Source organism: Spinacia oleracea, chromosome 2 (genome assembly GCF_020520425.1).
Source record: "Spinacia oleracea cultivar Varoflay chromosome 2, BTI_SOV_V1, whole genome shotgun sequence".
Taxonomy (NCBI): Eukaryota; Viridiplantae; Streptophyta; class Magnoliopsida; order Caryophyllales; family Amaranthaceae; genus Spinacia; species Spinacia oleracea.
This window is the reverse complement of record NC_079488.1, coordinates 97,908,317-97,920,861: the sequence shown is the minus strand read 5'-3', so window position 1 is coordinate 97,920,861 and position 12,545 is coordinate 97,908,317. Positions and strand designations below refer to the sequence as shown.

Below are 12,545 nucleotides of genomic sequence, written 5' to 3'. Positions count from 1 at the left end.
GAGGATTTCCTCTATTGGAGGTTTCACAAGTCCGGGAAGATTACGGTGAAGACGGGATACGCCATGCTGGTAGGGGTGGATGCTGACCCAAACAATGCCCTCACCAACGGAAATTTCTTTCTAATGATGTGGGCTATGAACTTATCACCAAAATGGAAATAATTTTTGTGGAAGTTAATGACAAATAGTTTGGCTACAAACGTAAACCTCGACAGAAGGGGGATGGGGATCTCAGTTGAGTGTGTTATTTGTCGTAACGGAGATAAAAGCCTGCAGCATATTTTTCGCCAATGCAAAACAACTGAGCAAACTTGGAGGAGTGGATCCTTAGGTATCCATTCAGAAAACAATGGCGACATATGGATGCTTACCTTTATCCGGCGTTTTAACAACCAATATGGAAGATACAGTAATCGAACTATTTACTTCATTAACACCCTTTGGGCTATGTGGGTAGCTAGGAATAATGCAGTATTCTGAGGGCGAAGAGTCTCTGCTGATTCGATCCATGCCATCATTCAGGAAGGCCTGAGCCAACATGACATTAACGTGAATATCAACTCAGGGACACTTCGACACCTACATCCTCCGGAACAGGCCCCACTTACCCACCGGGTTTCTATAGAATTATCCTGGCTGGCCAAGAAAGGGGGGAATCAGCTGAGCGTCTGGTCATTGACGGATCTTGGAGAAAGAGTACAACCAGAGTTAGGATGGGATGGGTTGTTGAAGACCATGTTGCGGAATTAGATAGGATTTGTGGGGGAGCGACATATGGATATGCAGAGTCTGCCATTCAGAGGCACAAGCTTGCCTCTACGGCCTCACATGGGCAAAAGAACATAATATCATCAAGGTTAAGGTCTTCACAGATTCTCAACAGCTCGTGGACATGCTACGAAATGAAGACTGTTACATAATGCGTCTTTGTTGGACGATACGGGAAATCCGTAACCTCGGCAGGAGTTTACATTTTGCAGCATTAATAAGGTCGACCGATCGAGAGTCCAACATGTTCACGACTTGGCCACATGAGCAACAACTACTTTAATGTCTTTTTCTAATATGTTTAGTTATTCCTTTTTCTATAAGCTGATGTTAAAAAAAAAAACCTTATGATGGCCTTTTTTTTCTTTTTTAGACAAGATTAAATCAAAACTCAAATACAATGAAATTATAATTTTCAAATATAAGGTCGGAGATGAAATCTAGCATTGTAGTCATGGTCCCATGCATATTCCTAAACAAGCATCTCGTTATAAGGGTTGCCTCTGTGGGAACATTGCATAATTTTTATACAAAGTAGAATCTTCTCTGTTTCATCAATCTACTTCTAAGAATTGAACTTGTCAACAAATGACAATATTCTTTCCTTACACTTAGTTTACCTTTTCTTGTTGGCTAGGGAAACACTAACTTTGGTTTAACACTTTAACCCAACAATTATCCTTTGCTTCAAATCTGAACAGTTAGCCCCCTAAACCCAGAATTGCCATTCTTGTCTATTAAAGCTTGTATATCTCACTTCCTTTATTTCAATCAGAAGAAGAAATCTGTAATAGGAGCAAAATCAAACATGGGTTTTCTTGCAAAAATCGCATTGAGTTTTGATGCACTTATTGGGTACGGTTAGCCTCCCTTTTACACTCTGAGTTAAAATTTGAATAATTTTGTACATGTGACTGAATTGTATGATTGTTTTTGTGCTGATTCAGGCCTGGACTGATGCTTCTATATCCACTGTAAGTTGTTCTTCAATATTTATCTGATATCCATTCAGAAAAGTGCAATGGCTGAAGATTGGTATTCAACAGATATGCATCGATGCGAGCTATAGAGAGCCCTACAACACTGGATGATCAACAATGGCTTACATACTGGGTTCTTTATTCTTTGACAACTCTATTTGAGCTCACATGTTGGACAATCCTTCAATGGTATTTGTATTAATTAATCTATACATGGTGATTGTGATTTTATCATACATAAATCAACTCATAAGAAAATGGAAAGTCAATAAAATAAATTCACCAAAAAAATGTTGCAGGCTTCCTTTCTGGCCATATGTAAAGCTCTTGTTTTGCATGTGGTTGGTGTTACCAATCTTCAATGGCGCGGCATACATCTATGAGAATTATGTTCGCAAGTACGTAAAGCTTGGGATGTCAGTTAATCAAAACTATCCTCAGGGCCACCGTCAAGTGCTCCAGATGATGTCGCTTGATGCCCGGAAATCTGTTGAGCGCTACATTGAGAGATATGGACCTGATGCATTCGAGCGTGTTGTCAGAGCAGTAAGACACAAATGTTTTATCTCTATCACTATTTTCTCATTCATAATTTGGCTAATATACTTACTAAATAATGCAGGCTGAAACGGAGGCAAAGAGGCAAAGCTAAGGATAAGATCGGTTATATAATGTTCATCCCACAACTTGACTTACCAAGTATTTGGCAACTCATGCAACATTGTTATTGTAGAACTGTGTATATGAAACAATTCTAACTTAAATAGTAATATCAACATATATGATCCTCGAAAGAGAATGTAACTCAAATTTATTGAATGAGAAATACGGCATGAACTATCAAAATTTGACATTGTTAGTACAATCCATCATGGTTACTAATCAAAAGGAAACAAATACGCATCACCTGGATTCCTTTTATTGTTTCCTTCGAATCTCCAAGGGCCATCAAGGCATTAGAGGAGAGCCCACAATTAGGCAGTCAGGCTTTAATCTAAAAGGTTTTGGCCATTGTTTGGGTAAAAAAGGGGTGGGTGGGAACATTGTTACTAAATTCGCTAACCAAACTGTGAACCAAAAAGGCAAACTGCTTTGAAAGTGGTACAGTTTGAGTTCATGTACCAAACTAGGTAGCCAATTGCGTTCTGTACTCAATATTGTACTAGCGAATTAAGTAGAAGTGGAGTAAAAGGTGCACACCTCTATGCTTAAGGCTCAAGAACCTTTACCCCCATCCCTCCCATAAACAACTTCTAGTAATACCTAACAAAGCAAAAACTCTAAGAAACCCAATCAAGATGGCATCTTGCAACTTCATTAAGTAGGAGTTACAACCTTGGACAGGGTTAAAAGAACGGGAGGGCATTGATTAAGTGATACCTAACCACAGTGCTAGCAAATGGTGAGCATCTGCTTCTATCAAGCCAAGTATCATGATGTCAAACCACAGCATAATGCAATTTCACTGAATTTTAGGAAAGGAAAATAGGATTTTCCAAGCTGTTCAGAGAGGGTCATCCTCAAATAGTAAGATGTAATAACAGGAGATGCAAATAGAAGGTGGAAGCAATCTCTCCCTTGCTTCTCTACTTCCCTATTACAGTAAAGCTGTGTTCAAAAACAAAATCACTCCTACCTCTGTTATTGCTAAATATGAAGCATGAATGATATCTAAAGTAGAATGCTCCGTATTTAAAGTAACACCATATGATGAAAAATAAATATTGGTGAATTGACAATAAGTTGTGTACTAATGAACCAAGGCTACCAAGCACGCAAACAAGGAAAGTAAAGGATAGAGCAGAAACATACTATTTGTGTTGTCCCTTTGGATTCCTTTTCGAGGTCTCAGCATCCTCGTCACTGGTCTCATTGTCATCAGAATCATCATCAGATTTGGTATCATCCTCAATCTCCTCATCATCAGAAGATGGAGATGGATCAAGACGAGCGGCATCCATAGCCCACCTTATAACCTTCTCAACTTCGTCTTCTTCATCGTCATCTATGTTAGCTTCACCGCCCAAACTACCACCAGCAAGCTTATCCGAGGTCTCAGCACCCATTAATGAACAGGAAATGGAGGGAGATGGCCTGGGCAGAGAGGCCTTCAAAGCTGCGAATCTAGATAATAAGTCATCCTCCTCAACCTCTTTGGGTACTTGGGAAGGCTGTGGTTGTGGCATTTTTCTGGTCATGCTTTCTTGCTTTGCTTTTGATTTAGAGCCAGACTTAAGATCCCGAAATCGCTGCTCTAGGTCCGGGTGTAAATCAGATGGGGAGGGATGAACAGTATGCGAGTTGAGGTTCATTTTTAGTAAAGCTGCGTCCTCTGCAGCCCTGAGCAATTCTTCAACCTCATCATTCTCATCTTTAATGTTCTTCTTGTTACGGCTCATTTTCCCCTTTTATGCGTCTCTCTTTGCTCAAAAGTACACCCACAAAGCTAAAGTCCGCCACTTAAATATCTGAAGCAACAAGAAAAACCAATCCCAGAATGATAGTTCAGAAACTCCTACAAAAAGACCTAATAGCATAACAGTTATCTATATCAACACCAACCAATTATGTCTTAGCCTAGTGATATAGACTGAGGGCCTGTGTACGATAGGTCCCAGGTTCGAATCCCCCGCCACCATTTGTAATTTATATTGTCCTCGTGACTTATCACTAATGTAAGACCAAAATTCAGCAAACACATTTACAACCACCGAATCATGTTTAATCTGTTCTCTTATTTCTTTCAACTCAGAAACAAAACAATGTAGAGAACTCGATTCTCCCAAATAAATTGCCTAATATTGTCAAGTTCAGTTCAAAAAGGACTTCAATTCATCAATTAGTTATCATCCACTACCTTTGAAATGAACATAAATATATCCGATGAATCGCGCTATATACAAAAAAGGCAAATTGTATCAATAACAACACATTAAGCATCAATGATTATTCAATCTCTATCAGTAAAACAAAATTTTACTACCACCCCTTAAATAATCAACACCCTGACAGCAAAAATTACCAAATCCATGGATCAAAGATGAACCAATTCAAAGACTCTTTTTAGAAGGAAAAAAAAAAAACCTTTCCAAATAATTGGCACTTTGGGAGCATAAATTGTCGGAAACAAGATCAATAACCATGATTTCAGAATAACCCTTTGATTCTTAATCGGGAAATGATAAATCCAAGGAAGAATTTCACTTCTTCCAAGGAAATCAACTATAAAAAAATGTGGATTTCCTTGGAAGAAGTAAAATTTTCCTTGGATTTATCACTTCCCTTCTTAATCCTTGGCAGCATTATTAAAAAATTAAACATATTTCTATGTAGTATGTACCGATTAATAAGCAAAATATTAGGAATTAGCAGGCTTTTACTTAAAGGAAACGAAAAAATGTAAGATTTATATAGAGAACAGAAAAAAGGGTAGAAAAAGAGAGCAGAAAGATAGATGAGTAGTAAGTACCTGATATTGCAGAGAGAGTATTGCTCACCAATTCACCTTTGATTTGAAATCAGCCATGCTTTACAATATGCTGGTGAGACAACGGAACTCGAGAACTACTCGAGCTCGATCCGGTTAAAACTCGACTCGGGTAAACTCAACTCGAGATTGAGCTTGACTCGAATTGTTAGCGAGTTGAGTCGATAAGGGTGCAAATAATGGTGTGTTTGGATTAGAGCGGTCAAAACAGATCATCGGGTCGTGTTTGGATCGGGTCATGTCGGGTCTCTTGTCATGATCAGGTCGGGTCGTATCGGGTTAATATTTCATCCGGGTTGAGTTCGGGTTCGGTCGGGTGACTAGGGTCGATTTCAGGTCGGATCATGTCAGATTGTCAGGTTTTTTCCTATCCCGGGTTCAGGTCGAGTTCGGGTCGGGTCACATTTCGCCCAGGTTTGATTTCGGGTTCGGATCTTATCGGGTCTGGTTTAAGTCGGTTTGTAGCAGGTAATTTCGGGTTCGGGTCTTATCGAGCCGGGTTTAAGTCGGTTTGCAACACAGTTATTTTTGGGTTCGAGTCTTGGTTTGGATCGAATAATAATCAAATCAGATAGAATTCAGGTCGGGTCAAACTCGGGTCTGGTAAATCTCTTAAATTGTAAAAAATATTGTTTAACTTATTTTAGAGTTAAATTTTATATAGACCAAATAATCGCGTGTTTTTGTCAAGTCAATACATATATAAAGTGAATATGAATTACGAACCAATAATCGATTTGGTCATCTCAAAATATGTCAAAGTGGAAAACATTTCATTAGTTAACACTTCTTGGATAATCTAATAATTTTATTTGCGCCAATTTCAAAAGAGAATCAAATAGAAAATACAAAAGGAATAGAACTTTTGACTAATTTCCCCGTATTCTTTGGACTTTGGAGGCTACAATCTCACAATCTCACCCCTAGACTGTGGCACCGGCTGTTCAACTTCCTTTAATTATCCTTTTTAACCATTAAAATACAGACAATAACTTGGCCAAGATTTCAAATAGTACAATCCAAGCACAACGAACAGATTCTATCAAATTTTTTCCTTTTTTTTTCTTTTCTTATGCTTGTTATTTTTTGGTACGAATGCGCCTCAACTCTCAAGGATATGTGTACGTACCAAATTAAAATGCAGAAATAGTATTTGGTAATGAGATAAAATCCAGTAAAGCTAGTGTTGTTTGGTTTGGGAATTTTAAATATGAGACGTGTTTAGAACGGGTTTAAACCCGTAACATTTGTTTGGTTGATGATTTAAATGCATGAGTTTTAATATCCTAGTGGGGGTGAGATTGGTTCGTATATCTATTATAACTGTACAAGTATCAAATAAAAGGAAAAAAATCACTACAAAACTAAATCAAATAAGAGTACATGAAAATCAAAATATAAATCCATACCATCTTAATATCAATCTTACGGACAGGATGAATACCGTATATTCCCGACCGTTGATCTAAGAAATAGACCCTACTCGAATACCTTCTTGAGTCGTCCAAATAAACTAATCTAAGAAACAAAGGAAGTAGAAAAAGAAAAAGAAAAAGAAAAAGAAGAAATGAGCACTTGATAAGGTCATCATTACTAACATCACTTAGAATTGCAAACAATTCATGCTTTGCCATCTTTTTCTTCCATTTTCCTGATCTTTCCATAGACAATGTCTCCACTCTTGATCAAATATCTCTCTCTATCTTTTTCATCTTTGGCTTTTGAATTTCAAACCTTAATTTTAACTTCTACAAACATTCTGCAGTCCTATTTTTTATCCTACTCTACAGAGTACAGACTACAGTCTACGCTTTCCTGTATCATTTTCTTTCCCAATTAAAAAAAAAAAAATAAAACAAAAGAATTTTCAGAAAACAATGGCAGCTTTATGTGGTGTATTTATTTGTTGGCCCCATGAGTAATGAGTTGAGCTATAATTATTGAGGTTAAATTGGTGAAAACATAGAGATGGGTAAAAGCGTATTTTTGTTTCAATCCTCTGCTTCACTCATCATGATTCTTCCTCTTTTCTTCTCTTCAGGTAATTTTCTTTAACCTTGTTTTCTTCCCATCTTATGCGTGTGTTTTCAAATTTCAATACATTTGTTTGGTTTTCCTCATTATTTGTTTTTTGGAAATGTAAAATTTTATAATTATTCAATTGTCATCATATCATGTGCACCCTTTCCTCCATGTAACCGAAAGCAATGTTGTATGAATACGTCACTACTCACTAGCTATTAGTAAATGTTAATTGTACAACAAAAGCATTCTATTGTACGTCTGATTGTTTTCTCTTTTTCTTCCCAGCTTCATGTACTGTAATATTGGAAGGAGTCAGATCAGGTGAAGCAACTATGCAAAAGGACATCACAACGCCTCTAACAACAGTACCAACCATTAATTTCACATCCTCATCAACATTTCCAGTGTTGAATCCAAACTCTTTACCTGAAGATCCGCCAAAGTGGGCTACCCCAACCACATCTTCACCTGTGAACTCAGGTGCAAGCTGGTGTGTTGCCACCCAAACTGCTGCTCGGTTACCATTGCAGATGGCTTTAGACTATGCGTGTGGCCACGGCGGTGCTGATTGTAAAGAAATTCAACCTGGTGGGAGTTGTTTCTACCCAAATACTCTCCATGATCACGCTTCTTATGCCTTCAACACTTATTACCAGAACAACCCTCTTCCAAATAGCTGTAATTTTGCTGGAACTGCTCTTCTCACCAGCACTAATCCAAGTATGTTCAACACCTGCTTTTATCTTTTTCTTCTTTCAATTTTCAGCTATATATAATATATGTAGTTTATTTCTAGGCATATTATTGTATTATAGTGATGAATATGGTTGTTGATCATGATGTATTTTTTCAGGTACGGAAACTTGCCAGTATCCCTCAACAAGGTGAATTTGAATTTGAATTTGCATATGAATATTGTTTTACCTTGTCTGAAATTCAGATATATATATATATATATATATATATATATATATATATAAACTCGATCTAGCTAACTTGTTTATCTGGTGACAGCACGAGTTCATCTGTGCTAGATACAGCAAATCAAAATGTTTCAACAGTTTTCGGGATGGGACCACCTGGACCGTCTAGTTTGGCAACAATTACACTGGATAACAAAGTTGCATATCTTACAAGATCAGTGTGTTTTATAATACTCCTGCTAAGATATGGTCATTAGTCAGCACTAAACGCAAACAAATAGCTACAAAAGTTCAGTTACTTATGCATGGATGGAGATATGATGTGTAGGATATATTTTGGATGTAGGCTTTCTACTATTAGTGTCAATCCCAGAGTAGAGGCAGCTTAATCATGTAAGTCAGGTTTTCGATTTTATTGCATCATATTTAGGATGTGGTTTATTGTATGTAATTTATGTAGAGCAACTTTTCATCTAAGTTTAACAAGGAAACTTTTAAACCAATTAGACTTTGTTGCAAAAACTGCTTCTTTTGAACATGCCATCACCTGCATGTAAAATTGAATAGAGAGTAGTGTTTTTGTATGTTTTTCCTGTACAAGTCGATCGAGTAACCTACATAAAAATAAAAATGTGAATGTCAACTAGTTTAGTTGATTAAGGTCTTAATATCTTTATCTTAAAGATGATGCCCAAATTCTGGAATGTTGTCTACATTACTTTTCCTTTGTGACTCTTTATGTACACACAAAGATGAAATTACGAGATGGGTGCACTTTACTTTAGATAGCAAGGATTCGAAAGGTTCGTCCCATGAGACGAGACAAGTTATGAAAGGTTTGGGCTATAGTTAATGTAGAGCCTTTCAAATAAAAGGGCCTTGGATTAACTTTTTATGTTTTGGTGTTTGGACCAAAACATAAAAAGGTAAAAGCAGATACAATTAATTAATATGGTAAACAAGCCTAAGATTACTTACAAAATACACACTTTAATAGGAAGTATGAAAAATGAACCACAGACCACTACTAAAATGACCTAACATTTCCTTGTTTAAGCTATAGGTCTATAGTACATTTTTACACATATTGTTGATGACTATTTGTCCAAGTTTATCATTCAAGTTCTTATCTTACCAATTACGTACATTGATCATTAAGACACCAAATTCATCAAAATATCAGAAAAACTAAATATTCACTCCAAAAATTAGAATCTGATTTTATAGTTTATGGTACTGTATTATTTTTTTAGTGTTATTAGTATTGGGTATCAATTTTTCCTTTAAACAATAAAAAGTTAAAAAAATGACAAATACATGTAAATAGCTAGTCAAACCAACTAAAGAAACCCGAGAACAGAAAATAGTCAATAGGCACGAATTATTAAACAAAACTTATAATCATCCAAAAAAAGTTGACTAATTGAAGCAGGTATGTTTATGTTGGGCTTTTGGTGTGAACCAACTTCAAGTCTTGAACGTACAGTAGATGAATATACAAGTGGAGTAATCAATATTTTCGCATGATTAATTAGCTTGTCATGTGAAGTAACATTCGAATTAAAATGTGTGCATTTCAACACTAACATCAAATCATTGCATGTTCTTCACCGAATTCTTAACATTATAAAGTTCATCACCTTTATATACACACCCCGAGTAATTAAGTAGAAAATTACCGAGGAGCGTGGCTTAAACGTATTAGACTATTAGTTACCTTAAAGATTGTGATATATTTGTGGATAATAACAAACTTAAAATTGAACATTCATAGATAAGAATTAGTGAATTACGTAGTACGGAGTACTTCATATGTGATAGCTTGACAATTGATTTTGCATTGTCAATAACTTATTAATTACTCAAAATCTTAGCTTGTTAACATCATGGTGAACAAGTGTGCAAGTGCAACCCATACACACAAATAGAACCTACAAAGTTTTACATGAACCACTAAATCAGAAGAAAGTGATCGATTAGCAAATTTGTGTCACAATTGTTATGTGAACCAACTACTTTTAAACATTGTGTATGGCTCTAATTCAATTTTACTTTTTTATTCATATTTATCACTACCAAAAACATTTCTTACTAAAAGGAACAGAAAAAGGTACTTCGTATTATCGTATATTCGTATACATTTAAAGGCAAAGTTGGCTGGTTAAGGATGGTATATCACATGACATATTACCTTTTTATTTATTTTATTATTGACGGCTGAAAATACATTAATTCGTATCTACTCCCTTCGTCTCTTTTTGTTCTTTACGTTTTTTTTTATGGTATTCTAAAATGTTCTTTACATTTACTTTTATATTATCACATAAATGCTTTAATATTCTATCAAAATCTACTTCCAATGATTATTTTAACCAATTAAATTCATTGAGTCATTTAATCTCACACTTTTTCATTGTGACATTAAATTATTCACATTTTCCAATTTCAGAATTTGATAAAATTAAAAAGATTATAAATAAATGTAATTTGACTTATTTAAAAAAAAATAGAGAAATCTCAATCCACATTAATTAATCGTTAAATACTTAAAACGTGTGCAAAATACCAAACGTAAAGAATAAAAAGAGACGGAGAGAGTACCCGTTACGGATCGGAGTATATGACAATCCATATTAATTACATGGTTTACGTAAACCAACTACATTACTAAAGGTATTCTTCATTTTTATAATTCATTCCACTTACTTTAGGATTATTCGAGCTCATAATGAATAACACTTTCAATAACTATATACAGTACTATACTACCTTTGTTCCACAAATATATATATATATATATATATATATATATATATATATATATATATATATATATATATATATACCCCTTTGCATATTACGTGGTATTAAATCACTACAAGAAATTGTACTATTAACGACGGAAAATCCCGTCGCGAAAGGCCAATAATCATTGATTAACGACGGGATTTCCTGTCTCGAACCCGTCATAAAAGGGGGCCGTCGTTAATAGAAATCCCGTCGTAAATCCATTGTAAACCCGTCGTAAAAGATATTTGCGACCGTTATTCCCGTCATTGTTTGGTTGTTTGTCCCGTCGCAAACGGCTTTTGCGACGGGATTTTTGACCCGTCGTAATTAGGTTGTCGTTAAAGATACAAATTCTTGTAGTGAATGCACACATTAATATATACTGTCTCTGTTCCTTTTTATTTTTTCGATTGGTATTATGCACCTGATTTAACGACTAATTATGTACATTGAGATTCCTCTATTTTTTTATTTAAGCAAGACAAATTATGTTTATTTATAGTATTTTCACTTTTATAAATTAAAAAACTAACATTGGGAAAATGAGAAAGATTTAATGCCCCTGCAAATGGAAAAGTGCGAGATTAAACGCCCCAATGAATTTAATTAGTTAAAATAATGGTACACAAATTTTGATTGAATATTAAGAAATTTATGTGATAATATCAAAGAAAATGTAAAAAATGAGATACCCAAAAGAACAAAAAGGGACGGAGAGAATATAATTCTATGGAATATCAAATAAAATTACAAAATTAAGGTTGATATTAAGAAAATTCAAATTGAAATAATTATAACAAAATAACATATGATTTTTTTTTTGATAATTAAATAACATATGATTAAAAATTATTCTTTATAAACTACTAAAGGCGGTCAAAGTTTTCTAACTTTGATCACACGAATATACAGTAAGTTGGGTACATGTTTAAGGAAAAGAGGCAATATATAAAGAATTATACCTGGCTTTCTTACGAGGTATGTCAAGGATAAATGTTAAGATCTGACCCACGAAACATCACGTGTGAGAGTCCCACATTGACAAAAGAGAAGAGAGTTGATTACTTAATAAGGCAAAGGGGCTACTCCCCTTATTGCCATATGGTTTTAAGGTGGAACGTACCTCCGTTGGACTTGTTAAGTGGAGTACTCTCTCTCCTGATAACGGGTGCGACTAGACCCGTATTTAACAATAAAGATAAAGAAGTACGTAGTATGAAGTGTTAGGGTGTAGTAGTATAAATCAATTTTAAGGAACATAGGTAGTACAAAGAAATATACTTTCTTAATGTCAACGATAAAGATAAAGAAGAATGTAGTATTTGCATTGCAAAAATAGTGAGCCATATAATTCTTTAAGAACACCACGAAAGATGAAACATATTGAGTTTAATAATGGCAATATGGCCGTGGTTGTTGTAAAAATAGAGTATATACGGAGTAGTTGTAATAAGTGAAAGATAAGTTTGACTTTATTTTCGTAGAGGTTAATTCAAGAATATATTATTATTATTATTATTATTATTATTATTATGGCATCGGAATTGAAAAACAACTGGTACGGTGTTGGCA

The 12,545-nt window shown here is 35.0% G+C and overlaps 3 protein-coding genes across 3 annotated transcripts; 2 read left to right on the top strand and 1 right to left on the bottom strand.

The window, feature by feature from the left end:
• The first annotated feature begins 1,471 nt into the window (after positions 1–1,471).
• Positions 1,472–2,607, top strand: LOC110787955 (HVA22-like protein f). Its single transcript, XM_021992592.2, has 5 exons — positions 1,472–1,623; positions 1,716–1,742; positions 1,815–1,937; positions 2,048–2,294; positions 2,371–2,607. Exons 1-5 carry the CDS (start codon positions 1,577–1,579, stop codon positions 2,398–2,400), a joined length of 474 nt encoding a protein of 157 aa, XP_021848284.1. The 5' UTR covers positions 1,472–1,576; the 3' UTR covers positions 2,401–2,607.
• LOC110787954 (uncharacterized) lies at positions 1,860–5,377 on the bottom strand. The gene is made up of 3 exons (XM_021992591.2): positions 5,218–5,377; positions 3,561–4,216; positions 1,860–2,265 (listed from the first exon to the last, which is right to left on the bottom strand). Coding segments are annotated over exons 2-3 (588 nt in total). The 5' UTR covers positions 4,148–4,216; positions 5,218–5,377; the 3' UTR covers positions 1,860–2,264.
• Positions 5,378–6,830: 1,453 nt separating this feature from the next.
• On the top strand, positions 6,831–8,686 carry LOC110787905 (PLASMODESMATA CALLOSE-BINDING PROTEIN 2-like). The gene is made up of 4 exons (XM_021992539.2): positions 6,831–7,276; positions 7,546–7,980; positions 8,114–8,144; positions 8,275–8,686. The coding sequence occupies exons 1-4, from the start codon at positions 7,204–7,206 to the stop codon at positions 8,438–8,440; spliced, it is 705 nt and encodes a 234-aa protein (XP_021848231.2). The 5' UTR covers positions 6,831–7,203; the 3' UTR covers positions 8,441–8,686.
• The last annotated feature ends 3,859 nt before the right edge of the window (positions 8,687–12,545 follow it).